This window comes from Oryctolagus cuniculus, chromosome 5, assembly GCF_964237555.1.
Source record: "Oryctolagus cuniculus chromosome 5, mOryCun1.1, whole genome shotgun sequence".
In the NCBI taxonomy this organism is placed as follows: domain Eukaryota; kingdom Metazoa; phylum Chordata; class Mammalia; order Lagomorpha; family Leporidae; genus Oryctolagus; species Oryctolagus cuniculus.
This window is the reverse complement of record NC_091436.1, coordinates 167,236,792-167,263,563: the sequence shown is the minus strand read 5'-3', so window position 1 is coordinate 167,263,563 and position 26,772 is coordinate 167,236,792. Positions and strand designations below refer to the sequence as shown.

The 26,772-nt window shown below is 42.2% G+C and overlaps 1 protein-coding gene across 12 annotated transcripts in view; it reads right to left on the bottom strand.

Annotated features, from left to right (window-relative positions):
• MYLK4 (myosin light chain kinase family member 4) overlaps positions 1-26,772 on the bottom strand; it is a 116,520-nt gene that overhangs the window by 81,511 nt on the left and 8,237 nt on the right. For 6 of the 12 annotated variants that reach the window (XR_011388854.1, XM_017350515.3, XM_051855898.2 and 3 more), the window contains exon 2: positions 7,693-7,963. Coding sequence is in view for 10 of the 12 variants with exons in the window: in XM_017350515.3 (XP_017206004.1) it covers positions 7,693-7,963 (271 nt within the window). In the remaining 2 variants the exon portion in view is untranslated. Of the gene's footprint in view, positions 1-2,249; positions 6,479-7,692; positions 7,964-9,269; positions 14,236-24,634; positions 26,219-26,772 lie in introns of those variants that run through there. The other 6 variants (XR_011388855.1, XM_008274289.4, XM_008274288.4 and 3 more) reach the window with 6 other exon arrangements.

The following is a 26,772-nucleotide window of genomic DNA, read 5'->3' as shown; positions in this document are numbered from 1 at the left end:
GTCCCTGGGCCTCTGCACCCACATGGGGGACTCAGAAGAGGCTCCTAACTTCTGGCTTCAGCCTGGCACAGCCTTGGCTATTGCGGCCATCTGGGGAGTGAACCAGCGGATGGAAGATTCTCTGTCTCTCCTTCTCTCTGTCCATAACTCTACCTTTCAAATAAATAAGTAAATATTTAAAAATAAATAAATAAGTGGCAATTCCAAAAACTGCTGTTTGTAGAAATTTCCAAGACAATGGATTTGCCCACATTTCTAAACAATCCTTAGCAATGGGAGAGCTAAGAGGATATGCTATAAAAATCTGAGTAGACATTTTCTTCATAATTAAAAAGTTGCAAAAACTTCTAAAACTATACATGCACAATACCCCCAGTTGGCCTGTATATCCCATTGATATTTTCACTGAGAACCTCTGAAAGCCACATTTTCTTTTCTTTTTTTTTTTTTTTAGTTATTTTTTAGTTATTTATTTGAAAGAGTTACACAGAGAGAGAAGGAGAGGCAGAGAGAGAGAGAGAGAGGTCTTCCATCCGCTGGCTCATTCCATAATTGGCTGCAACAGCTGGAACTGTACTGATCCGAAGCCAGGAGCCAGGAGTTTCTTCCAGGTCTCCCACGCAGGTGCAGGGACCCAAGGACTTGGCCTATCTTCCACTGATTTCCCAGGCCATAGAAGAGAGCTGGATCGGAAGTGGAACAGCCGGGACTCGAACTAGCACCCATATGAGATGCTGGCACTGCAGGCGGCAACTTTACCTGTTACACCACAGCGCCAGCCCCTAGAGCCACATTTTCATCACTTGGATGAATAACACATTCCTATTCACATAAAATATGAAAACCCCATGACATATCCAATAGCAGAAGTGTAGCCCTCCTGGTACCACTAAACAGCCCCAAACGATGACACTTGGGCAACAGTGGGAAAAGACTTATGGTACTCAGAGAGTGTTGTGTCCCATGATGTCTTACTTACAAGAAAACTCTATTTCTGTCTTTATCCCATCTTTTTCTTTGTCCTAAGTTAAGATGGATCAGGTTATTGACAAGCCATTCCAGGATCTGGCATTGATCCGATTGCACACGTGAGAGTCACGGGAGCACTTGTGTGGCAGGGTCCCTGGGAAGGCTCAGGGCCATCACGGAAGCCCAGCTCCCAGCGCGTTCTGTTCTCCAGCATAGCCAGATGCTGAGCCTGGTGAAGCCTGGCTTCCTGGTGAAGCCGCTACAAGCAATGCCTTCATAAACAGGCATAGGGAAACATCACCCATCTCCCTAGAGAAAGCTTTTCTTAAGCTGCAAACCATGCCACTGCCCACAGGGGCAACTAGAACCCTAAGAGGTTGACGACTGCTTCTTTGGGAGAGGTACAAAAAATTTTACACCTTTTGTACATAGAGCACAGACACACACACAATGCATTCACTGCTGTTCAGTATATTTGTGGCTCTGAATCTCATGAGGAGGGTGGGCTAAGGGAAAGGGGGCACAAATTGTAAAAAAACAAAAAATCCTGCTGGGAACCCAGCTCCATATAGGGACAATAGTTCAGACTGCTTTCCACAGTATTTGCTAAACCGTCTTGCAACTGTTTCAGAAATAATTTATCATGTGCTAATCGATAAAAGAATTCAGTTTGCCAGAAAAGCCATTTCCCTAAACACACATTGCCCCCTCTTGGAACATGTCAAAGTCCTGAGACTTGGAATTGTTTCTCATCTTGCAGAATCAGCCCTGTCCCTGCCTGAATTCCATTCCTGGAATAGCTACGGCCATCACGCGAAAAGCGTGGTCGGGCAGCCGCTCAAAGCAGAAAGCACGGAAAGGCTGGGCTCAGAAGGGCAGGTCCCCCTTCAGACACTGTGTCTGCATGAGATCTGCGAACAACAGAAAAAGAAGTTTGGCCAAGAGTCTGTTTTCTTTTCATCCTTAAGTTGTATCAGAAGCAGGATAAGGAGGACAAGTGAGGTTATTTTTAGTTCTCATACACCAGAATAGATCACCAACTTCGATGGCATCAGGAATGACTGCCTCGAGGTTCCCCGGAAGTTGGTGCAAGTGTGTGAAATGTTGAAATGTGCCACATGCCACTATTATTATCCCGAGCCCTCCTTAGACCGCGGTGCTGGGCAGGGGTTCAGCTGGGGCGCGCATTCCATTTCCTCTGGCAAGCACCATTCCCAGGCTGGAAACACTCAGACAGAGCTGCAAAACGAATCTGTCTGGGTTAAAAGGGGTTTTGCTACCTGTGCATCCTCCAGCGCAGGAGCCTGCCTGTGGTCTCCCCGGGCCATCAGCGACCGGAACAGGCGCCAGAGCACGGAAGACGAGAGGAGGCACACGGCACCTACGAGCCACAGGCCTTTTCTTCCCAGAGGTGCGTCCATTCTCGGGGAGCGGCTGGGGCCGCTGCGAGGCTTCTAGGCTCCTTCCTGCCCTGATCCAGCCAGAGCGTCCTCCACACGCTGCGCTGTGCTGAGGGGTGGGTGCCACTGGATGGCCGAGGGACGGTGCCTGCCTCTCCAGTTACACCCCTAACAAATATTCGTCCTCTTTAAAAGGAAAAATGTGACGGCCTTGTGTGACAGATCTGCAACAGGTGCAGGGGCCGAGGGAGACCTGCTGGCCATAATTTACAGTGACGCGCATGCGTTTGTCCCCAGTTCAAGGCCTATCAGCGCCACTGTAACTGGCAGCGGCCACTGCACCTGGGCCATGGCCAAAGGGCTTTCTTGCACTTGCGGGGTGAGGAGCAAAGAATGGGGGTGGGGAAATACAACTTAAAGCCATCTCAAAACCTCCACCCTCAGCCATGTTATTCTGAGATCTAAGTCACAGTCAGTATGAAGGCTGCTGATGGCACAGCTCCATAGCAGCTGGTCAGGAAATGCCACTCGGTATTAAGTCCACCAACTGCAATCAAAATAGGGATAGCCAGGCTTTTCTGCAACCCACGCCAGCCTTTTGTACATCCTGTTAATAAATATTTTGTTTTGCTGGGTCTTCAGAGCATTAGTTCCAGGGCTATGGGGTCCAGCCTCTGTTTGGGACACACCCCAATGCCATGGTGGGGGTATGAAAGTATTTTTTTAAGAGGCAGAGAGACAGAGAGACAGAGAGAGAATGAGTTCACTCCTCAACATCTAGGGCTAAGATGGGCTAAAAAGGCAGGAACCAGGAACTCAGTTCAGGTCTCTATGTAGGAGGCAGGAACTCAACTATGTGAATCATCACTGCTGCCTCCCAGGGTCTGCACTGACAAAAAGCTGGTGCCAGGAGCTGGAGTCGGGTATGGAACCCAGGCCCTCTGACATGGCACACAAGGCATCATAACTAGTAGGTCAAATGCTTGCCTCAGGATACAGGAATTTAAACCTCGTTTTAGAATTAATTATTCTGGGGCCAGTGCTGTGGCGTGGTGGGCTAAGCCTCTGCCTGTGGTGCCAGCATCCCATGTGAGTGCCAGTTCTAGTCCGGGCTGCTCCTTTTCTTCTTCTTTTTTTTAAAGATTTATTTCATTTATTTGAAAGTCAGAGTTACACAGAGAGAGAAAGAGAGGCAGAGAGAGAGAGAGAGAGAGAAAGAGAGAGAGAAAGAGAGAGAGAGATATCCTCCATCTGCTGGTTCACTCCCCAATTGGCCATAACGGCCAGAGCTGGGCTGATCCGAAGTCAGGAGCCAGGAGCTTCTTCCAGGTCCCCCATGTGGGTGTAGGGGCCCAAGGACTTGGGCCATCCTCTACTGCTTTCCCAGGCACCTTAGCAAAGAACTGGATGAGAAGTGGAGCAGCTGGGACTTGAGCCGGTGCCCATATGGGATGCCGGCACTGCAGGCGGCGGCTTTACCGGCTATGACACAGTGTCGGCCCCTGCTCCTCTTCTGATCCAGCTCTCTGCTATGGCCTAGAAAAGTAGTAGAGGATGTCCCAAGTGCTTGGGCCCCTGCACCCACTTGGGAGACCAGAAAGAAGCTCCAGGCTCCTGGCTGTGGACTGGCCCAGCTCCGGCTGTTGAGGACATTTGGGGAGTGATCCAGCGATGGAAGACCTTTCTCTCTGTCTCTCCCTCTCTCTGTCTGTAACTTTACCTCTTAAATAAATAAATAAATAATTTTTTAAAAAAGAATGAATTATTCCCCAATTAGAGTTTTAAACCCAAACCAACGGGGTTAGGATTAAGTCAAAAAGGAACTCATGCAGCAGAAGTCTTATAAGCACAGAGGTGGAGTCGTGGACATATTTTATAGAAGGATCATGCACACCCTCGTGTCCTATAGCTTGTGTACTTGGGACCATGCCTTGTGGACAAAGGACAGGTGATTAGGGTATCCCAGAAGGTGACAAAGAAGCAAGCATGGATAATCTTGGACACAAAAGATAGAGATCGATGGGGGGACTTCAGAAAGTTCATGGAAAGTGGAATTAAAGGATGAGTTTTATTCTGGTACAAAATATTCTGAAATACATGCATTCTTTTTCAGGCTGTGCACTTCCCATGAACTTCTGGAAGGTTTCTTGTGGAAAAGGAGGCAGTGGGAAGCAGACAGTGCTCAACAGTTGTCTAAGAATATTATCTGACACTTCTGTCTTTGGGCAAGAGTGTGTGTGTGTGTGTGTGTGTGTGACAGAGAGAAAGAGAGGGAGAGGGAAAGGGAGAGAGAGAGAGAGCATTAAATCTGAGAGAAATGCAACAGGAGGCCTGTTGGATACTAAGGAACTTAAAAGAAAAAACAAAACCCTGGATTTGATTACTAAGAAAAGATACTAGTTACAGTTATAAGAGCCATCCATTGTTTATATTTAATTATATACCTCAGCTACTAAGCTCATCATTCATTTTTGTCAGATTAACTTTCTTGTTGTACTTGATTTCAACACCACACTGCAGATGTTTACGTCTAGTTTGTTATGATTGCAGTTATCTGCTGATGACTTAAAATTCTACACTATGGTGGAACTTTGGTGACTTTGAACACTCAAATGGAAGGAGAAAAGCGATTAGAAATCAAAATAAAAAGTAGAAAGATTAAAAGAATACAACTTTTAGAAAGAAAAGGAAATACGTTGTAAGTAATAAATTAAATTAAAAAAAAAACACAGAAAAAAAGAAGTTAGTTAAAAAATCAGTACAATAGAGGAGAAAGAAATGAAATAGAAAAACCTGGTTAAGAGCAGGAAAAGAAAAAGAATCTGAGTTTTACTAAATTATCTTAACAAATGCAAGCTGATGAAATCCATGTATGAATGTGTAATTCCCCCACTGGGACTGGAGAGAAGCTGAGGAGTCTTCTAGAAGATAAATCACACTGAAGATTCCGGAATGAAACGTGCTGTCACAGGAGCGGCTGTGACCCAGAGCCCTCTCCTCGCAGTGCTGCTCAGCAGCTGCTCCCACCGTGACCGGCGGTGCCAGCCTCCAGGAGAGGGGCACCCAAGAGAACGGTGACAGCGGGGAAAATCCTCAAGCACTTTTTTATAGCCCCTTGGAGAGAAGAGTGGTAAAGATTTACTGCCACCCCAGGAGAAGATGGAGACGTGTTAATCCCACTCTGTCTACATACCTGAAGAAACCCGAGCCCCTGGACGGCCTTCCCGTCCACCCCTGCCAAGCCTGCGGGTGGCCCTGGGCCCACTGAATTGGGCAAGCAAGGCCTCTGGCCCCAAGGCCTTGGCCACCACAGAAAGAAGAGCTCTGTGCCTCCAACACGTGTACCCATCCATTGCACACACTGCCAGGGAGAGAGACAGGGAAATTTATTGCTGCTATCTCCGCGCCCTTCTCCATTTACAAGTGAGACATTGAATGGGACCTATGGAGGTGCCTGTCCCTCCTCCCACCCTCCCACGCTCTCAGCTGCAGAGCAGAGGCCAGGAGGCCCAGGTGACAGAGGTAGAGCAGGCTCACTTCCTCTATCTAGGCATTCTGCAGTAGATGCAACACTCGCAGTCCTTCCCTCTAAGATACGCTGCTAAGAATCATTTACTTCTGGAGTAATTCTCCCTGAAGACACTTACGTTCCAACTTAGCACTATCCCATTCTCTATAAATGTTGCCTTCTTATCAAAATTACATCAGAGAACTTGAAAAGATCAAATTTATTTATAAATTATGATAATCAGCTGATGATTTCAAAGTCATCCAAGAAGAATATTTTGTCTTCTATGTCCTACCGAAATGAATGAAGGGGAGTGGGGTTCTGTTTTGTTTGTGTATCTGCACTGTGAACGACCCTAAGGAGAAAGTCCTCCATCTCATTACTGTGGAGACCTCTTACCATCTGAGACGTCAACTCGACGGAAAGCTGAAGCCTCAGAAAACCTGCTTCTAGCCGTCTCATTGCTTCGCTGCAGCGCATCTTGTCAAGCTTCCCTTCCTTACGGTAACAAGTCCCCAGCCTTTTACACACAGCATCTCTGTTTCACTGCCTGTTGTTAGAAATGTTCCTTCTGCATGACTTGTGTTTTCCAGAACAGGAGCTGGGCAAAGAAGGATGTTCCAAACCTTCCTTGTCATGATCACTTGCTCTGATTATTAAAAAACAATGTACCCCAGCCCTCAGCCAGAATGTAGAACTCACTCAAACAGATCTGTTTGTTCCACACACACCTTTGGTGCCTATCATACGGTAGTGCCAGGGAAAGCAACTGAAAATGCACAGATGGGTAATATGGGGTCCTGCTCCCGAGGACCCTTGTCTGGATGGACACATTCAAAGTCATCACGTGTGCTAGAATCAAGGCAGGGGCAAAATGCCGTGAGGGCCACACTGGGCCCAGAGCTGCATTTGATTACATGATGAGTGGAATTGACTAAGTGAAGGCAGGGGCGGGAACTGATGATGACGATGATGATGATGGCAGACACTTATTAACTGCCTATTATGGTGATAGATGCTACGAAGAGTGCTTTGAATGAGAGGGACTTTAAAAAGTTCCTGAAAAATGGAACTAAAAGATGTATTTTTGGGGGGGGGGGCAAAAAAAACTTAAATCCATGCACAAGGAGTCTTCAGAAAGATTGTGAAAATGTGTTATGAAAAATCTGTGCAAATATTTCAAACTCAAACATCATTTTTCCATGAACTCGACGCGCATCCTCACAGATACATGATCACACTCACTTTCCATGGGTGCTGTCATCCATTACTCAGATGTGGCAACCTCTTGCTTAAATGCAGTAGCCAAGTGCCAAAGGACAGGCTGACCAGGGCTCAGGGCCGCCTTCTGAGGACACATATCCCGCAGTTCTTCTCCACCTGTGCCCTTCACAAGACAGTCACTACCGACAGCTCTGCTATCCGCCCCACAGGAGCTCAAGGTCTTGAGAGAATTAGACATTTCTCTTGCAGAACTGTGCCCCTGAGAGCAATGCTCCAAACTGCAAGACCAAATCCATCACCTTAAGGCTGCGTCTTCCGTGTGTGTTTCCACAGCCTCTGTTTAGAACTAGTTCTAAGCCACTAGTCACAATGAGGCATGGCCTGCAGGCGGAGAGGCATGCTCAAAGGCCTCCTAGTTATTAACCAAACAACAAATCTCAGTGAAACAAAACTGAGTGAAACTGGCCTAGTCACAGTTTCCTTAATTCCACACACAAGCTACAACACAGAATTTGGAGAGAGTTAGAGAAATGGCTCCAGAGTGTAAGAAAAAAGAAGGAAGAACTAATATTTTAATTAGCCCATAATTACCTCATTCCTTCCAGGTCTTGGGTCCTGTTCACTAGAATTTTCTTCCAGAAAGCATTTCACTTTCTCAACCTCTTCCATGCACTGGAAAAAGGCCATTTTCTCCAGGCCGTTACTGCTGTAACACGTGCTGATTTCCTCCAGCCTCTTCACGTTGAACATCTTGGTGGTGAGTCCGATGAAGCCATTGCCTGTCGTGTGCGCTTCATCCCGCTCCGTCTCCGATTTATAAATCAAGACACAGTCGTGACCATTCAGGGCTCCTTTCTCTTGGCTGTGAAGAAAGCAAAACACAGAAAGTTCTAGTTATGTATTCACATATTTGACTTCTTGGGGGAAATGATCAGTAGAAGAAATCTCTCCTATTTAAACTGGAGAGGGGATCCAAAATTAGGATGAGAAATGTTAATATTCATATTGAGTTTCCATCGCTGGAACTTTGGAAGGAAAAAGTTTTTTCACTTTGTCCTACGAAAGCAAACAGAGCAATCTCAAGTTTCACCAGGCGACTAAACATTTCCCTTGTTGCATAAAATAAGATGTACGCGAGGTGGCCAATTTCAATATAGACTAGAGAGGATCTCCCAGTCTAACTGGGATTGCAGGTTCTGCTCCTTGATTCCTTGAGGAACGAGCTCACCATGAAAGGGGCCTCGGCTGCTCCTGGGGAATTCTGCCTTCCTCCTTGGAAGAGTCTCCACCAAAGGAATCCTCCTCCGGAGCTCTCATCCTGCCCATGTCCAAGCGTGCGATGTTCATCTTTCTAAAGGAATCTGCTCCTGTACAGCCCCGTCACACGACGGAGATACCCAGGTGCATTTCCTTGCATCTCCACGACCAGCCATGCGCTGAGGAGCTGTCTCTGTGCTCCCGCTGAAACCCTCTCCCCACATTAAGTAAGGCACACAGCACGCAGCACCGCTTTTATATTAGACACTCATGCACATCACTTGACGTGACAGGAGGAGGGGGTGAAGGAGAGAGAGACAAAGGGATTTGAATTTGCAGTGTTCCCCATGGCTGACTCCTGGGGCCCTCTCCTGGAAATGTCCTAAGAACTGCCTCTGAGTTGTTTTCTCAACTTGAGAATCCCCTGTGAGTCTCTCACAAATGACAGCTTTCACTTACACAGCTCACAGGGCAAAATCAGAAACCTGAGTTCCAAAGTATGTAACATTCAGTGCTCTGCAAAGTTCTGCTTAGCCACATAGAGAACTTACATTCAGACAAATCAAAATGCAAATAGCATCAACCAGAGCCCTACAAACACATACCGGTTAGCATTCTTTCAAATTGCTCAGGGGGTAAAAATCATTTTTAAATTAAGAAACAAATGCATGGCTGTTTCTAAGCAAAATATCACATTTAATTGCAAATGCTACTCAACTTGGATCAAGGAGCCACAATGAAAATTCACATATTAAAACAAAAGCTTTAGGTCCAAGATATAATAGTTTTGCAAAAAAAAAAAAAAAAAAAAGTTCAATAAGCTCTACCTGGAATTTAGTACAGCGTTCTATTTAAAGAAACAGAAAGAGAAGGAGACTTGAGAGTTTATAACAATAAACAAAACTAATTACCGTGTGTAAGAGGACATCGTAGAGTTTTAACCACCCCAGCGTAGAGTGTCAGTTCCAGCAGATAGAAGGAACCTTTTCAGAAGTAAAGGTGACTGCAGAATCCTCTGGACCAAGTATTTACCCACAGCCAACAGGAGTCTTCTGAAAAGACAAGTGTCCACTCCAAGAGGAAGTCTCCTCTCTCTCAAATGCCACGCTGAGCCCCTGTTTAAACGAGTATGGCCCTTGAGCTCATGTTGCTCAGCTGTTGCTTTCTTAGTCAGATGGAGAAGAATATTAATTTTAGACACCAGGTTTTTCAAGGCCGATGGCTCCATTTCAGAGGTCAGGTAAGGAGAGGATGAGCTGGGAACACTGGATGAAATATCACCTTCACCTTTCCCTCTCCTCGATGTGGCAACACTCTCGTAATTACAAAGTTGGATGCGTCTTTGGTGATTCTCTGCCCAATCCTCCTGCCCCTTTCAGGCTCAGGATTATTCATGTGCCTGTTCCCAGCTGAGAGGACTCCAGTGTGCGAACCTCACAGCCACCATTGTCTGTCGTTTTACAACACACCCCACTGCCACATAGGGGATCTCCCGAGAACATTTTGCAAGTTGGCTTTTTTTTCTCTAATTGTATTTGCATGCAATTTGCAATATCCTCAACTGCTTATAGCTCTAGAGAAAGGTCAAAGGCACAGGCCTCCAGGTAGGTGTGAAGAACAGGCATGAATCTTTCAGAAAACTTTCCTTGCAAGCAACACTGTGACTTCTTCCTGGTTTTCCGCCACAAACCAAGGAAAGGGATTAATGCGGAGATACTGCACACCCAGTCCAACAATAGTGCATTTCCTTGGTTTAGAGACATAAGATCTTGGTTGTTTAGAAAGTAGAATTAGTATTATAAACAACCCCACAATTCTTCACGGCCTGGCCAATGGTCACCTTGGATTTGGAACCCTTGCTGAATCCTCTGCTCCTCACCAATGCCTGTAGCATTTGCTTGCTTTTAAAAAAAATCTTAGTTTTAATTCAGATCAATGTATTCTATATAAAATAAAAATACATATTTCCTTCCATTTTAAGAAGCATGTAAAGAAATATAGCAAAATCTTTTTTAAGAAAACAGAAGCTTTATTTTTTCCAGAATTAGAGAACTTTGTTCTTTAGGAAGAATAAATAGGCATGACTTTATATTTGTGAAAAAATAAGTCATTTTTGCCAGTGTAAAAATACTGATAAGGTGACACATGTCCCCATCAAAAGAACGTGTGTGGCCTGCTGCTGATTCAACCCTCTGTTACGCAGACCATCAAAGCAACAAAATCAGACTTTCCACCTTCCTTGCTGTAGCAAATCATACACAGGCTCTAGTGAGACAGAACTAGTAGAATCTACTCCTTTGCCTCTTTTTTCAAAAATGAATATCTTACTCTAGAATAGTTTTAGATTTAAAGAAAAGGTATGGGAGTCTAACATTGTGGTATAGTGGGTTAAGCCACTGCCTGTGCCACCAGCATCCCATACGAGCACCAGTTCAAGTCCTGGTACTCCACTTCCAGTCCAACTCCCTGTTAATGTACCTGGGAAAGCAGCAGAAGATGGCTCAAGTGCTTGGGCCCCTGCACCTACATGGAGGACCTGGTTGGAGTTCGAGGCTCCTGGCTTCCCCCTGGCCCAGCTCTGACCATTGTAGCCATTTGGGGAGTGAGCTACCACATAGAAGATATCCCCCTCTCTCTCTCTTTGTAGTTCTACATTTCAAATAAATAAATAAATATTTTTAAAAAGAAGATATATGAAGATAGCACAGGGAATTCCCCTATATTTTGTACTTCATTGGTAGAGTACACTTGTCACAATTAATGAAGCAATGTTGTTATTCCAATAACTATAATACTTAATTCTATTGCATTCTCCTATCACCCCATGTCCCTTTCCTGTTCCAGAATCTCATGCAGTCTTCCTAGTTTAGATATTTCTATGAACAATATGCATTCAATAAATATCTACTGCTCAGTTACTAGAGAGCCACCTTTAATTGTATCTCCTTGTCCTGAAAAGCAAAAGTTAATGAAAATAATTCATGACAATTATCTTCTAAAATTAGGTGACATTATTCTAGCTCTGCTATGTCACATTGTTCCCAGCTCCTGATGGTATGGAAAACAAGAAGCCTAGTACATACTTGACCACACCATTCACACATAAAAACTAAGCAATTCAAGCATAACCAGTATGTTCTGCGCACCTAACCTCAGGACCCTAGGTCCATTCAATAAAGTATTTTAAATGCCTTAGAGATCCTCTTATGTCTTGAAAAATTCATTAGTAAGTTTATGAGCAGGCCCAGCAATACTTTTTCAGTATTTCTGTGACATTTTGGAGTAACATCAGGAAATCAGCATTCTACAGAGCCATGGAAAAGACGCCATTAGCGGAGTAAGAGGCTGTGCTGTCAACAGAGACACAAAGATGCATTGCCATCGCTCTGTCTACTGGTTGGCATTCAAACCAGCCTGGTGACACTAATAGTTTCTACCTGGATACAGCACTTTGAATGGGTCCAGAAGAGTAAGGCCTCTTGAATATTTACACACAAGAGTAGAACAATCTTCACAAATCAAAATGTAAATAGTAGTCTATCTCATTCCTGTTATCCACATTACAATTTAATTTCCTTTCTTTAAAAAGAGGACCAGTGCAGTGGCATAATGGATAAAAGCTGCTGCCGCAGAGCCAGCATCCCATATGGATGCCAGTTCAAGTCCCAGCTGCTCCACTTCCAATCCAGCTCTATGCTATGGCCTAGGATAGCAGTGGAAGATGGCCCAAGTCCTTGGGCCCCTGCACCCACATGGGAGACCTGGAGAAAACTCCTGGCTTCTGGCTTCAGATCAGTGCATCTCCGGCTGTTTCAGCCATCTTGGGACTGAACCAGCAGATGGAAGGTCTCTCTCTTTGCCTCTGCCTCTGCCTCTCTATAACTCTGCCTTTCGAATAAAATAAATAAATCTTTTAAAAAAAAAAAAAGGCACTACTGAATATGGCTTACAAAGCAAAAATTGATGAATTGTGCTTTATCAAAATTCAAAATATTTGCTCTTCAAAAGATACCATGATGAAAATGAAAAGGCCAATTGCAGACTTCGAGAAAATACTATGAAATCATATATTTGATAGAAGACTTGTATCTATAATATGTAACAAACTCTTTTACAACTCGATAGATAACAGGTTGACAAATGCCCTAATTTTAAAATGGACAAAAGATGTGAATTGGCATGTCACCATAAAAGATATACGTAGTTAATAAGGATAGGAAAAAATGCTCAAAATCTGTCATCAGCAAGATAAAAACTATAATCATAATGAAATAGGAGAGTTATAATTAAAAAGAGAAAAGCAAACATTACTAATAATATGGGAAAACTAGAACCCTCATCAAGTATACTGATGGGATTATAAAATGGTCCCAAATGTTTTGGAAAACCATTTAGCAGTTTCTTAAAAAGTTATTTCCCATGGGATCCACCCGTTCTCCTATCTAAGAGAAATGAATACACATGAAGACACAAAACCTTGCATACAAATGTTCACAGTAGCATTACTCACAATGGCTCCAAATTGGAAACAACCCAGATGTTCATCAGATTGGTGAATGGGAAAACATAATGTGGTACACCCACACAGATGGAATACTACTCAGCAATAAAAAAGAGTGAAATACTGACACCTGAACATTGTGGTCAATGGAAAAAGCCATACTCTAGGATTCCATTTGCATGCAATAGCCAGAAAAAGCAAATCTATCAGATGAGGTCAGGTGCGTTTAGCGTGGTATGGCCATAGACATCAAGTAAATCCATCAAAATAGAAAGTAAATTGGTGCTGCTCATCGGTGATAGCAGAAAGGAGAGTTAACTGAAACAGAATCTTACTGGGTAATGAGTGGTGGTGAGGATTACATAACCCTGTTTGTTACAGCATAACCAAATTGTGCATATAAGATGGGTAAATTTTGTGATCTGTAAAATAAGCTTAAATAATTTCAGTAAGAAAAAAGACAACCCAATAATATGATGAACAACGTGTAAGCTTGTTTAAAAAAAAAAAAAAAAACTTCTACTGAGTAGTCTGTGGCCAGCTTGTCCAGGTGACCACGGCTGGGAGCCAAAGAGACACAAATTACAACCGCACTTGCCAGGTCATCTGGGGCCAAAGAAAAGGAGGAGGAAATGGTGACTGGGAGAGTTGACACTCTTAGAGTTTTTCTTCCCCTAAGACAAATAACCACATAACATAAGCTTTTGTGATTAACAGAAAAGTTAATGCTGATTTAAAAATAACATCCATCTCATATTATGTGCTTGGAGAAAGGGTTCTTTGAGCAGAGACCAGCGATGTTACAGAACGTCCAGATCTGTTTACAGACTAGCTTGATATCAGACCTTACAATTTCCAGGTGACAGTGAGAGCATAGCTAAATATTGTTTAAGAAGAAAAACAAAACAAAATAGGAGGTTTTTAAAAAGCCAGATTAAAAATGTGGATGGATCATTTAAAATTTAATATCTTTGGGAGTAGGCATTTGGCTTAGTGGCTAAGACACCAGTTGGCAAGCCTACATCCCATATTGGAGTATGTGGGTTCAATTCCCAGAGACAGCTGTGATGACCCAAGTAACTGGACTCCTGCAACCCTGTGGAAGACCTGGATTGCATTCCTCCCTTGGCTTCAGCCCAGTTCCCTGATCAGGACCAGATCTGATTGTTGTGGGCATTTAAGGATTGAGCCAGAGATGGGAGCATTTTCTCTTTCTCCCCCACACTCCCTCTCCCATTCTTTCTCTCTCTGAAAGTTAATCTCTTTCAGAAATATTAAACAATGTTTAATTGACTGCAAATTTTTCCTCTAATTATATCCCTTTTTACTTTGTAGTATAATGTAACTACCTATCACTGAGTTAATGTATTATTTGGAAAATAATACAATATTTTGTATTACTGTATTACAATAATTATATAATTATAATAATTATTTATTATATAATATATTATTGTAATATAATAAGTATATTATTGTAATACAATATTTTATTATAGTACAATAAAAGTATTGTATTATTTTCCAAACATTTCAATGTAATATTTTAATGGGAATAAAGTATGCTATACAAATACTATCCATAAGTAAATTCATAAATAGGTCTTGTTGGTCTGAGAGAGTTGCTTAAACTAAGTTTTCAAAGATCATAGATGACTTTAATATCATTTCTGTTCAATTTTCTCCTAATTTTTAAAAAAAATTTAAACCTACAGAGAACTTGTAAGCATAGTACATTGAACATCCATACAGTCTTCACCTACACTGCATTGCTAGCATTCTTCATACTTCTTGTCTTCCTGCATTTTCAGACAGTTTGTGGCAGATCTCATGCAATTTTACCCCTAAATGCATGTGCATATGTTTGCTGAGAATGAACATGCTGCCTCACATAACAGGATCCATTGAAACACCACATATTTAATTTGTCACATTTGTCATTTTTAGAATCTCCTTTTAGCTATTTAGAGAACAGTCATCCTGTTTTGCTTTGTTTTTTAATCCTCTGTGGCACTGGCATTCTTCGAGACCCCAGCCAAATTGCTTCACAAAACATCCCTCAAAGTGAATTGCCTCATTGTGTCTATTTCTAATTCCAATCCACTATCATAGGAGTCCTGTCTTTTCACCATATGCATCTCCCTCCCATTTAAGAGTGAAAGAGTCAAATAAAACATTTGCTACCAGGTGAAAAGTATGCTACAGTTGGGACTATCCATCCTAAACAATCAGGGAAAGCGTAAGAGAGTCCTTACCCCCTGTTTAAAATCCCCAACCTACAGCATGAATCATCATTTTCTAGTTTTAGGAACTGGAGGAAGAGTGTATTTATATTTACATTCTTGAGAATGCTTTTCTACCTTCTAAATTGGAAGTGGATTTCAGGAGCTAGAAGCAGCTTATGATAGTAACAAGGCATGAAATTACAGAAGTGCAAAGCTTAAGTCATGTTCTTCTGACCAAATGCTGGCCTGCTTCTCCCACAAGAGGTAAAGTTCAGGAGAGAAATTTTCCACAAGGAAACATTGTAGTAGGGAGCATATAATGGCAGATGGGGGCCTGGGAGAAGATTTCACAGACTTTCAAGTGTGTGTTAGGGGGAAAAGTTGTATTTTTTAGTAGAAGATAGATTGGGTTATTATGTGATGTACACAGCAATTTGTTAGGTTTATTCTATACATTCAAAAGCATCACAAAATTTGGGATGCAAAAGATCCATCAGCTGGTAAAAGGGTGATGGCATTGAAAGTCTCAGTTTCCATGTGGAAAACACTCTCTGTGTGAATGCAGCATGGTGGGTAGTGGTGGGTGTTCTCACATGCTTCTGGTAGGAACACGCATTGTGCTAATCTTTAGGGAAAACACTTGTGCCATGCCCTTAACCCCATGATTACATGTTTAAGAATCTTACCTAAAACTGTACACAAAATATCTTTGAAGGTGTTTACTACACTTAAAATATTGAAATAGAACCCAGATATAACATTTGGTTAAATAAATATGGTACTTTTTTTTTAAAGGTACCTCCTTTTTTTTATTTTTATTTTTTGACAGGCAGAGTGGACAGTGAGAGAGAGAGAGAGACAGAGAGAAAGGTCTTCCTTTTGCCATTGGTTCACCCTCCAATGGCTGCTGCAGCTGGTGCACTGCGGCCGGTGCACCGCGCTGATCCGATGGCAGGAGCCAGGTGCTTCTCCTGGTCTCCCATGGGGTGCAGGGCCCAAGGACTTGGGCCATCCTCCACTGCACTCCCGGGCCACAGCAAGAGCTGGCCTGGAAGAGGGGCAACCGGGACAGAATCCAGTGCCCCAACCGGGACCAGAACCCGGTGTGCTGGCGCCGCAAGGTGGAGGATTAGCCTAGTGAGCCGCGGTGCCTGCCACCTCCTTCTTTGATGGCCCCATTCTTTCCACTGGGATCTCACTTGCAGAGATCTTTCATTTAGGGGTGTTTTTGTTTTGTTTTGTTTTTGTTTTTTCACCAGAGTGTTTTGGCTTTCCATGCCTAAAATACGCTCATGGGCTCTTCAGCCAGATCTGAATGCCTTAAGGGCTGATTCTGAGGCCAGAGTGCTGTTTAGGATATCTGCCATTCTATGAGTCTGCTGCATATCCCGCTTCCCATGTTAGATCGTTCTCTCCCTTTTTTATTCTATCAGTTAGTATTAGCAGACACTAGTCTTTTTTGTGTGATCCCTTTGACTCTTAGACCTATCAGTGTGATCAATTGTGAACTGAAATTGATCACTTGGACTAGTGAGATGGCATTGGTACATGCAACCTCGGTGGGATTGAATTGGAATCCCCTGGCACGTTTCTAACTCCACCATTTGGAGCAAGTCCGATTGAGCAGAGCATGTCCCAAATTGTACATCTCCTCCCTCTCTTACTCCCTCTCTTATATTTAACAGGGATCACTTTTCAGTTAAATTTAAACACCTAAGAATAATTGTGTGTTAATTGCAGAGTTCAACCAATAGTGCTAGAACAAAAAAAATACTAAAAGGGATAAAGTATTAAATTGTACATCAACAGTCAGGACAAAGGCTGATCAAGTCACTGTTTCTCATAGTGTCCATTTCACTTCAACAGGTTTCCCCTTTGGTGCTCAGTTAGTTGTCGCCGATCAGGGAGAACATATGATATTTGTCCCTTTGGGACTGGCTTAATTCACTCAGCATAATGTTTTCCAGATTCCTCCATTTTGTTGCAAATGACCGGATTTCATTGTTTTTGACTGATGTATAGTGTTCTATAGAGTACATGTCCCATAATTTCTTTATCCAGTCTACTGTTGATGGGCATTTGGGTTGGTTCCAGGTCTTAGCTATTGTGAATTGAGCTGCAATAAACATTAATGTGCAGACAGCTTGTTTGTTTGCCAATTTAATTTCCTTTGGGTAAATTCCAAGGAGTGGGATGGCTGGGTTAAATGGTAGGGTTATATTCAGGTTTCTGAAGAATCTCCAGACTGACTTCCATAGTGGCTTAACCAGTTTGCATTCCCACCAACAGTGGGTTAGTGTCCCTTTTTCCCCACATCCTCTCCAGCATCTATTGTTGGTAGATTTCTGAATGTGAGCTATTCTAACCGGGGTGAGGTGAAACCTCATTGTGGTTTTGATTTGCATTTCCCTGATTGCTAGTGATCTTGAACATTTTTTCATGTGTCTGTTGGCCCTTTGGATTTCCTCTTTTGAAAAATGTCTATTGAGGTCCTTGGCCCATCTCTTAAGTGGGTTGTTTGTTTTGATGTTGTGGAGTTTCTTGATTTCTTTGTAGATTCTGGTTATCAACACTTTATCTGTTGCATAGTTTGCCAATATTTTTCCCATTCTGTCAATACATATGGTACTTCTATAACAAAGAATATTATGTTTCCATTAGCTATGGGTAAAGAATATCTAACAATATGAGAAAAAAAAGCAATAACAGAGTTAGGGAAAAGAGGTCAGCCTGTAGGATAGCATATGCAGTCAGATCCCAAAGTTGACTAAAACAAGATGCACTACTAATGTTTAGATGGGTGATAATATATACATGGGTACACAGTTATAAAAACAGGTAAGATTGTTACACCAAATGTGGTCTGTGCTTTTCTAAAGTTACTATTTTTTCTAAAATCAACACGTATTTCTTTTTTAGTCTGAATAATTGCCATCAAAACTGATCATAAATGCCATAATAAAAGGACCAGCTTGATGGGGAACTCATGGGCTTTGGAGAAAGCCTAGATGTGAATTTGAGCTTCATTCATTCTAGAAACAGAACCACTGCTCAGACTTCCTGAGCTTCATTTTTCTCATCTGTTAAATGAGTGCAATATACACATTTTTGAGTAAGAAAGGAGAAAAATTATTGATGCAAACCATCCAATCATCAATAATTGATGAAAGTGATTTGATAAATAGCAACTTCTATGGTTATTATTATAAGTATGCTATTAACATTATCAAATTTCATACAAATAAAATATAATCAGCTGAAAACTTGGAGTTTAATTCAAAAGAGATAAAATGCTCATAAATATTTCAAATTCACAGCATAGGATCACTTACTGTTAAAATACTTTTATCCTTTCATCAGGTTATGTACAACATGGAAAATACAAAAAACTTTATAAGTACAGTCTAAGAAATGATTATAAACACCCACAAAGTCACTACCAGGTCACAAACTGGAATACTTCCAGCATCCCAATTGCCATCATTTTGTCTTCTCTCCTGAATTAACTACAAATCTGATTCTTTAAAATAGTGACTTCCTTGATTTTTCCCTGCAGTTTCATCACTTACATGTGCACCCTAAATATATAGCTTTGGCTTGCCAGTTTTGGATTTCTATGTGGATATATTCATAAGTTTACACTTTCTGTGTTTGTATTTATATATTTTGGGGTTTCTTTCAGTCAAAATTTTGTTTTTCTGATTTATCATACTGTTGTGTATAGTTTGCCTTGCCTAGCTGTCTGTTTTCTCATTTAGTAATATTTTCTCATACAAATACTATAAAGTTTATGTACTTATTCTACTACTGATACACATTTCAGTTGTTTTCAGCTTGATGTGTCTGTGAACATTATTGTGCATATGTCATGTACATTTAAATGCATAAGGTGACTTCAAAAAGTCTGTGGAAAAGCGAAATTTAAAGTTTATTTTAGTGCCAAACATATTTTAAATCCATGCATAGTTTTTCATATTTATTTTCATTATTTATTTCATAGTTTGAAAATCCCTCATATGCATGCACATATACCAAATTATATTCCTTTCAGCACTGTAGCAATGATCCTCTTGCTCCCTCTTGCTCTATGTGTTTTGCAACACTTTAAATTTTATAAGCACTGGGTTACAGTAATATATCATTTTCATTTAAATTGGGTTGAATTTTTTTTTTTTTACTAAATTTTCTAACATTTTTTTCTTGCTGCTATGTAGGAACCATTTATATATCCTAAACACTGCGCCTGACAGCAGCAGGTATTACAAATGACTTTTCCCTCTCTTTGCTTTGTATTTTCCCCCTTTTTTGTGTTCGTGTGGTATGTTCTGATAGGATAATAGATGCTCCTCATTTTTACATAGTAAGATATAAATAGTGTCTTTATGTTTAGTTTTTGTCTTTAAAGAAACCCTTCCTCATTTCCTCATTCTGAGATCATAAAGAAATTTTTATATTATTTTATAAATTCTTTATAGTTTGTCTTTCATATTTAGGAGATCACTTATTATTATATAAAAAATCCAGTTTTCTTATTCTAACACATCCTCCTGACATCACTTATTGAAAATTCTACTGTTTTCTTATTAATTTGCAGGGCTCTCTTTGCCAGATATCAAATATTTGTATGCTTGGTCCTGGGCTGTCTCTGTTCCAATGTCTGTTTGCTTATCCTTGAGTTCTGATCACACTGCCTTGCTTTCTATCACCTTTGTACTTTGTCTTCCTGTGGAGCAGAACAAGTCCTCCCACCTGCTCTTCAGGAGGGTCTCGGCTGTTTTGGGCACATTTTGCAACTTTTTTAGACTCAGCTTGTACTATGGTTTGGATATGATTTGGTCCCTAAACTCACACAGGAGTGTAAACCCCAAGTCATAATAAGTTAATGGTACTAAAAGGGCAGAAACTTCATCTAATTATGGTGTTTAGAGGTGGGTCTTTTGGTAAATTATTAGATTGGATTCTGTCCTAAGAGACCTCCATGGTTGAATCCTGGTAGCTTTGTGATGACAGAGAGAGTTAGACAGACACGCACACTTCCTGACTGTTGCCATGTTATGCTCTGTGCTATGTCAGGCCTCTAGCAGCAAGAAAAGCCACCACCAGATGAGGTCCCTAGAGCTTACACCCCCAGAAACGTCAGCTAAATCTCCTTTCTTTGCAACATTAGCCTGCCTCAGGTAGTTCATCATAGTGACAAAAACCTAACTGACACAGTTTGTCAAGTTCCACACCCTGTAAAATATAGATTGGGATGGCAGTGAATCTACACATGAGAATACAAATACTTTACACTAGCAAGTATTCAGATCTGAAAATATGGCATATATAACCGCACTCCCTTAGGTCTTCTTCACTTTCTCTCTATAAGATTTCACATTTGGGGCCAGCACATGTGGCGCAGCTAGTTAAGCTGCCAGCTGTGACGCCAGCATCTCATATGAGCACTGATTCGAGTCCCGGCTGCTCCACTTCTGATCCAGCTCCCTGCTAATGTGCCTGGGAAAGCAGCAGCTGATCTTTGGGACCTGCCACACATGTGGGAGACCCAGAGTAAGCTCTGGCATCTGGCGTTAGCCTGGCCCAGACCCAGACACTGCAGCCATTTAGGGAGTGAACCAATGGATGGAACAACTCATCTCTCTCACTCCACAACTCTGCCTGTCAGATAAGTAAATTTTTAAAAACTGACAACTTTTCTGTGGCTATCCTTCATGTTTTTTATCAGACTTTATCCTTTTAGGTACTTCATCCTTTTAGTGCCACTTAATGTTTTGTTTTTAAATTCTCTTTCCTGACCCTATTTATAAAAATGAACATTTTAAGTAATTAGAAACAGTTATTATCTCAAAAAGTTTGCAAGTTTATTACCTGTGAATATAATCATTGGAACTACAAATACAGATGGCACTTTTCATTTCCAAACTTCATAATCTTTATTTCTTGTCCTTACCTTATAGGGATTCTAATACAACACTAAATAGAAATGGTTTAATATTTAATTTTATTAGTTGACATTTAGTATTGTCATTCTTTTTCATTTCAATCTAGTTGGAGTGAAGTGGCACCTCACTGTGGTTTCAATTTGCATTCCCTGTGCATGTTATCTGGAGTCACATGGCTTTTTCTGTGAAGTATTCTTTTATATCCTTTGCCCATTTAAAATCTTGGATGTTTTATTATTGAGTTATAAACATTCTTTACATATTTTAGACACATGTCCAATGCAGATCTATCTACTGCAAATATTTTCTCTCAATGTAGTTTGTCTTTTCACTTTCCTAAAGATGTCTTTTGAATAGCAGATGTTTTTAAGTGTTGATGAAATCATACCTATCCATGTCTTCTCTCCCCGTTTCTCTCTCTCTCTGTCTCTCTCGCTTTCTCTTTCTCTCTTTCTGTTTTCTATGGTCACTGTTCTTTCAGTCCTCAAGAAACTCCCCTAAAGCCATGTAGATACTAATCTGTGTTTGCTGATGGAAGCTTCATAGCATTGGCTGTTAAGCCAGAGATTCAACTTGAATTCATTTTTGCGCATAATATAAGACAGAGGGGTCACGGTTCATTTTTTTTCTCTTTTGGATATTCAGATTTTGAAAATATCATTTGTCATTCTCCTTACCAATTGCAAAGGCTTTTTAACAATGTCTCTGTGAGTCTCCTTTATTCTCTCCCATTCTGCCAAGCACCCACTTAGCAGTTCCTAAGGCAGCCCCTACTTATTCCAGAAATCTCTCAGACAGTGGCTCAGAGCACTGACAGAGTCCTCTGCAGGTTCCTGATCTCCCGTCACTGAGCAAAGGCTGCTGATCTGCAAGCTCCTGGAAGAAACTGGGCTGACACAGCTGACAGTCCCCGAGTGCCACACCAAGGTCTCTGCCATGGGCGTTTCCAGCAGGTGCTCCCCGCCCGTGGGGCCACAGCAGAGCTAGGGAATATGGCCTCCTCTCCAACTCAGTGCTGCAGGGTCTTCTAGATCCCAAAGCAACATCTGCTATGCCCAGAATGCTGTCTCCCAAGAAGGTTTATTCATCCTCCAGTCACTAGCCTCTCACTTCAAGTCCAGTTCAATGAACAAGAAGGAAACACGCAATGGCACATCCTCCACCTTTCCCACTTTCCTTAATTAAAAACCCTCTCTCCCAAAGCAACCCAGTCTTTCTTCCTAGTGGCAGCTCCCCATTCTTTCCAGATAACCATTTTATCCTTGCTTCCAAAAGAGGGTTTTTCCCTCTTTTAGAAAGGTTTGCTAAGGTCCAACACTACGGCTCAGCAGGTTAAGCCGCCACCTATGATGCCAGCATCCCATATGAGCACCAGTTGCTCCACTTCCCATACAGCTCCCTGCTAATGAGCCTGGGAAAGCAGCAGAGGATGGTCCAAGTGCTTGGGCCCCATCACCACATAGAAGGCCTAGATGAAGTTCCAGACTCCTGGCTCCAGCCTGGCCCAGCCTCAGCCAATGGGACCATCTGGGGAATGAACCAGTGGATGGAAGCTCGTGCTCTCTCTCTCTCGCTCTCTCTCTCTCTCTCTTTCTCTCTGGCTCTCCTTCTCTCTGTATAACTCTGCCTTTCAAATAAAGAGACAAGTTTGCTAAATAACTCCAAATCTGCAGAAAACCTTCATCTAACTTTTCCATGAAAAAACCTTTCCAGGTGATTTTCTCAGGAGAGACAGAACACTCCAAACAGGAATCTTCAGAGAAAAGAGTTGGCCTGCACTTCAGGCCTGCCTGCTTGTTTTCACTCTCTGATCACATTCAAGCACATTGCTAGTGTCTGCTGCATGTCAGACACAGTGCCTGGCACTGAGAGTGCAAGGTCAAAAACTCTGTCCTGTGATGGAGGTTGGCAAGAGGAGTGGAAACAGGCGTAGCAACTGGTAATCAGAACAGTGCAAGGTAACTGTTAGAAGGGCGAGGCTTACGGCAAAGGGCATCAAATCAGCCTCAGAGGCAGGGCACTGGGGGCAGAGAAGGCTGATGGGGCTATCTTCAAGCTGAAAGGTAAACAGACACAGTGGTGAGCTGGAAGGCAACCCAGGGAAAGAAAGCACCAAGTGCAGGGGAAGGGGGTTGGCGAAGAGCAATATGAAACAACAGTCAGTGGTTATTACCTTTAAACACGGTGAGGGCTGCTGGTTTGAGGTGAAAGAAAAAAAAAATCACAGTAAGAAGCACTCTCTCTGGGACTGGCAACATGGCACATGGGTAAAACTGCCTGTGACAATGGCATCCCATATGGGCACCAATTCAAGTCCCAGCTGCTCCACATCCAATCCAGCTCTTTGCTAATGACCTAGGAAAGCAGCAGAAAAATGGCCCAATTGCTTGAGTCCCTGTATCCACCTGGGAGACCTGGAAGAAGCCCCTGGCTTCAGAATAGCCCAGCTCCAGCTCCAACTGTTGCAGCCATTAGGGGACAGAACCAGTGGATGGAAGATTTCTCTTTCTCTCTCTCCTTCTCTTAACTCTGCCTTTCAAATAAATAAACCTTAAAACAAAACAAAAACTTCTCTCTGGGCCAGCATTGTGCTGTAGTGGGTAGAGCCCCCACCTGCAATGCTCATATCCCATATGGGCACCAGTTCATGTCCCAACACTACTTTTGATCCAGCTCCCTGCTAATGGCCTGGGCAGGCAGTAGAAGATGGTCAAAGTGTGTGGGCCCCTGCTACTTATGTTGGAGCCCTGAATGAAGCTCCTGATTCCTGGCTTCAGCCTGACCCAGCCCTGGCCATTGCAGCCATTTGTTGAGTGAACCAGTGGATGAAAGATCTTTCTATATACATCTCTCTGTAACTCTGAATTTCAAATAAATAAATAAATCTTAAAAAAGAAAAAAAGCTAACTCTGTATTTTACTAGAGATCTTTTAAATTCAAGGATTGAATCAGAATTTTCTCAAATATCACTTCACTTTCTTTCTTATAAGACAAATAGAACTGCTTTCTCTAATAAACTGATGATCTGCAGTATTAGAATGGAAGAGCCAAAAGTATTTTATTCTGACACTGTCTGAGTGTCCTACAATTCGACACCAAAATGCAGGAGTGAGTGCAGACCTCACTGGTTCAGGGTGATGACCTCCATACAACAGCCCCACTTCAGACCCTGTCACAAGCATCAGGGACCATCGATCTACAAATTAGGGGGTTGCAAAACCCTCTTGGTCCTTTTTTTTTTTTTTTTTTCTTAAAAAAAAAAAAAGATTTATTTATTTACTTGAGAGGTAGAGTTACAGGCAGAGAGGGACAGGAGGAAAGGTCTTCCATCCACTGGTTCACTCCCCAAATGGCCCCAACAGCCAGAGCTGAGCCAATCCAAAGCCTGGAGCCAGGAGCTTCTTCAGGGTCTCCCATGTGGGTGCAAGAGCCCAAGTACTTAGGCCACCTTCTGCTTTCCCAGGCCATCAGCAGAGAGCTGGATCAAAGAGGAGCAGCTGCCAGTGCCGCAGGAGGAGCCTTAGCCTATTATGCCACAGTACCAACTACCCTTCCACCTCTACCCCCACCCTTCGCCTTGGCCTTGATAATTCAAGAGAACAACTCACAGGCTCATTGAAGACACTACAGTTAAATGATCAATGTCCCATCATAATGAAGACACATAGGATGAGGTCCAGGAAGGTCCTAGACACAGAGCCCTATCTCCACTCATGATGGAATCTCAGCGTGCCATCCTCCTAGCAGCCCAGTGTGCCCACAACCAGGAAGCTCAATGAAGAGTTCTGTTGGGGTTCCATGATGTCGGCAGGTGATGACATCACTGGACAGCTGCTTGATCTCAAGCTCCAGCAGCCCCGCCCCACCCTCAGTTCCTGCCCCCAAGGTTAGCCTGGCCCACGTTCCAGCCTCAGAGCCCCACCAAGAGTTGGCTTACAAAGGCAATCACTGAGGGGTCCTAAGGGATTCTGAAGACCTCTGCCAGGAGCCAGGGACAAAGACCAGATGTATTGTTCACATCCTACTATAAACATCGATTGAATATCACTTAAAACTAATAAAGGACTTCATTAAGAAGACCAAATATGAGAGAAAAAAATACAAATCAATGAATTTCTTAAATACCAAGAGACCAGTAGAAAAGAGAACACTTAAAAGGTAATACTTACAATAGCAAAAAAAAAAATGAGTCAATTTATTACAATAAAATTAGTAAGAAGTATGGCATAGATTACAAGGATACAGGGAAAAGTCAGGAAAAGAAAGCATGAGGTTGGGTTGGGGGAGAGGAATCGCAGGTCAGGAAGAACAGATGATCATAGGGTGAACTTTCAGAGTGGTGACTAAGACAGCAGGTGTGTCACAGTGGGATTATCCACACTAAAATGTCCAACATACTCGGGGTGAATATGGAGGTGAAAGGTGATGATGTCCAGAGATCCACTAATACTGGGAGGTTTATAATCTTCCTGTGCTTAGCAGTGCAACCAGGCTAATACTCCAGCTCCAGCCACTGAACTAGTTCTACAAGTCCCCACTGGATCCATCACCCCATTTTTACTCTGAAGCAGAAAAGAGGGTTACGCAGTTCAAAAGTATAAACTGCCAAAGTCAACTGAAAATTGAGCAATGAGGTACTGAAGGAGAAAACTTAATGTTAAGTTTTTGTTTTATATTATTTCATTTCCTGTGACCTTTCCACTAGCTTAAATTTGTATTTATGCTGGTTCAAAAAGAAAGTTGAAATTTGGTTAGCAAAGCAAAATAAGAGGGGGGGTGATTTTTGAAAGGTCTTTACTGGTATGATTTATTTATTTTTCTATCATCACCATCTAGTGGAGAAAACCTTGAACTTCAGACAGAAGCAGCTAGTGTTCAGGAAAAAATAATAATGGAGGGCCTACGGTGTGCCAGGCACTATGTTAAATGCTTTTATATTTTAAGCTTATTTAATTCATCAAAGGGACTGAGAGGTAGACAGTTTTACTCCTCTTTTAGATTTGGAAACAGACTGAGAAGTTAGATAGCTTAACTAAGGACATACTACGGCCAGCTCAAACCTAGATTCTTAGAGTTTAGTGCCATTTGACCTCATAGTACATCCACACTGCTCAACTCTCTTCATGTATACGGTCATGAAATAAAATATATATACATAGGAGAATTCAGTATTCGTTTTGTATTTTGTATACATATATTTGTATGAGCAAAGTACATGTATAAAAAAAGAAATGATTATACTTTTTATATTAGTGCTCCATCTTTTAATTTTAATCCATGTTACATATTGAATATTTCATAGGCAACAAATATTTTTGAAAACACATACTATATACAATAAAGATGGGCACAGAATTATATCTATGTAAGTGCACAGTGTAATCTGTTTTTTTTTTTTAAGATTTATTTTATTTATTTGAAAGGCAGAGTTACAGAGAGAGGTAGAGATCGAGAGATCTTTTACCCACTGGCTTACTCCCCAAATTGCTACAACAGCCGGAGCTGGGCCGATCTGAAGCCAGGAGCCAGGAACTCCCTCTGGGTCTCCTACGTGGGTGCAAGGGTCCTAGCACTTGGGCCATCTTCTACTGCTTTCCCAAGCCATGGCAGAGAGCTGGATGTGAAATGGAGCAGCCAGGACTCCAACTGGCCCCTATATGGAATGCTGGCATTGCAGGCCAGGGCTTTAACTTGCTGTGCCACAGTGGTGGCTCCCACAGTGTAATCTTCAAAAACATTTATAAAG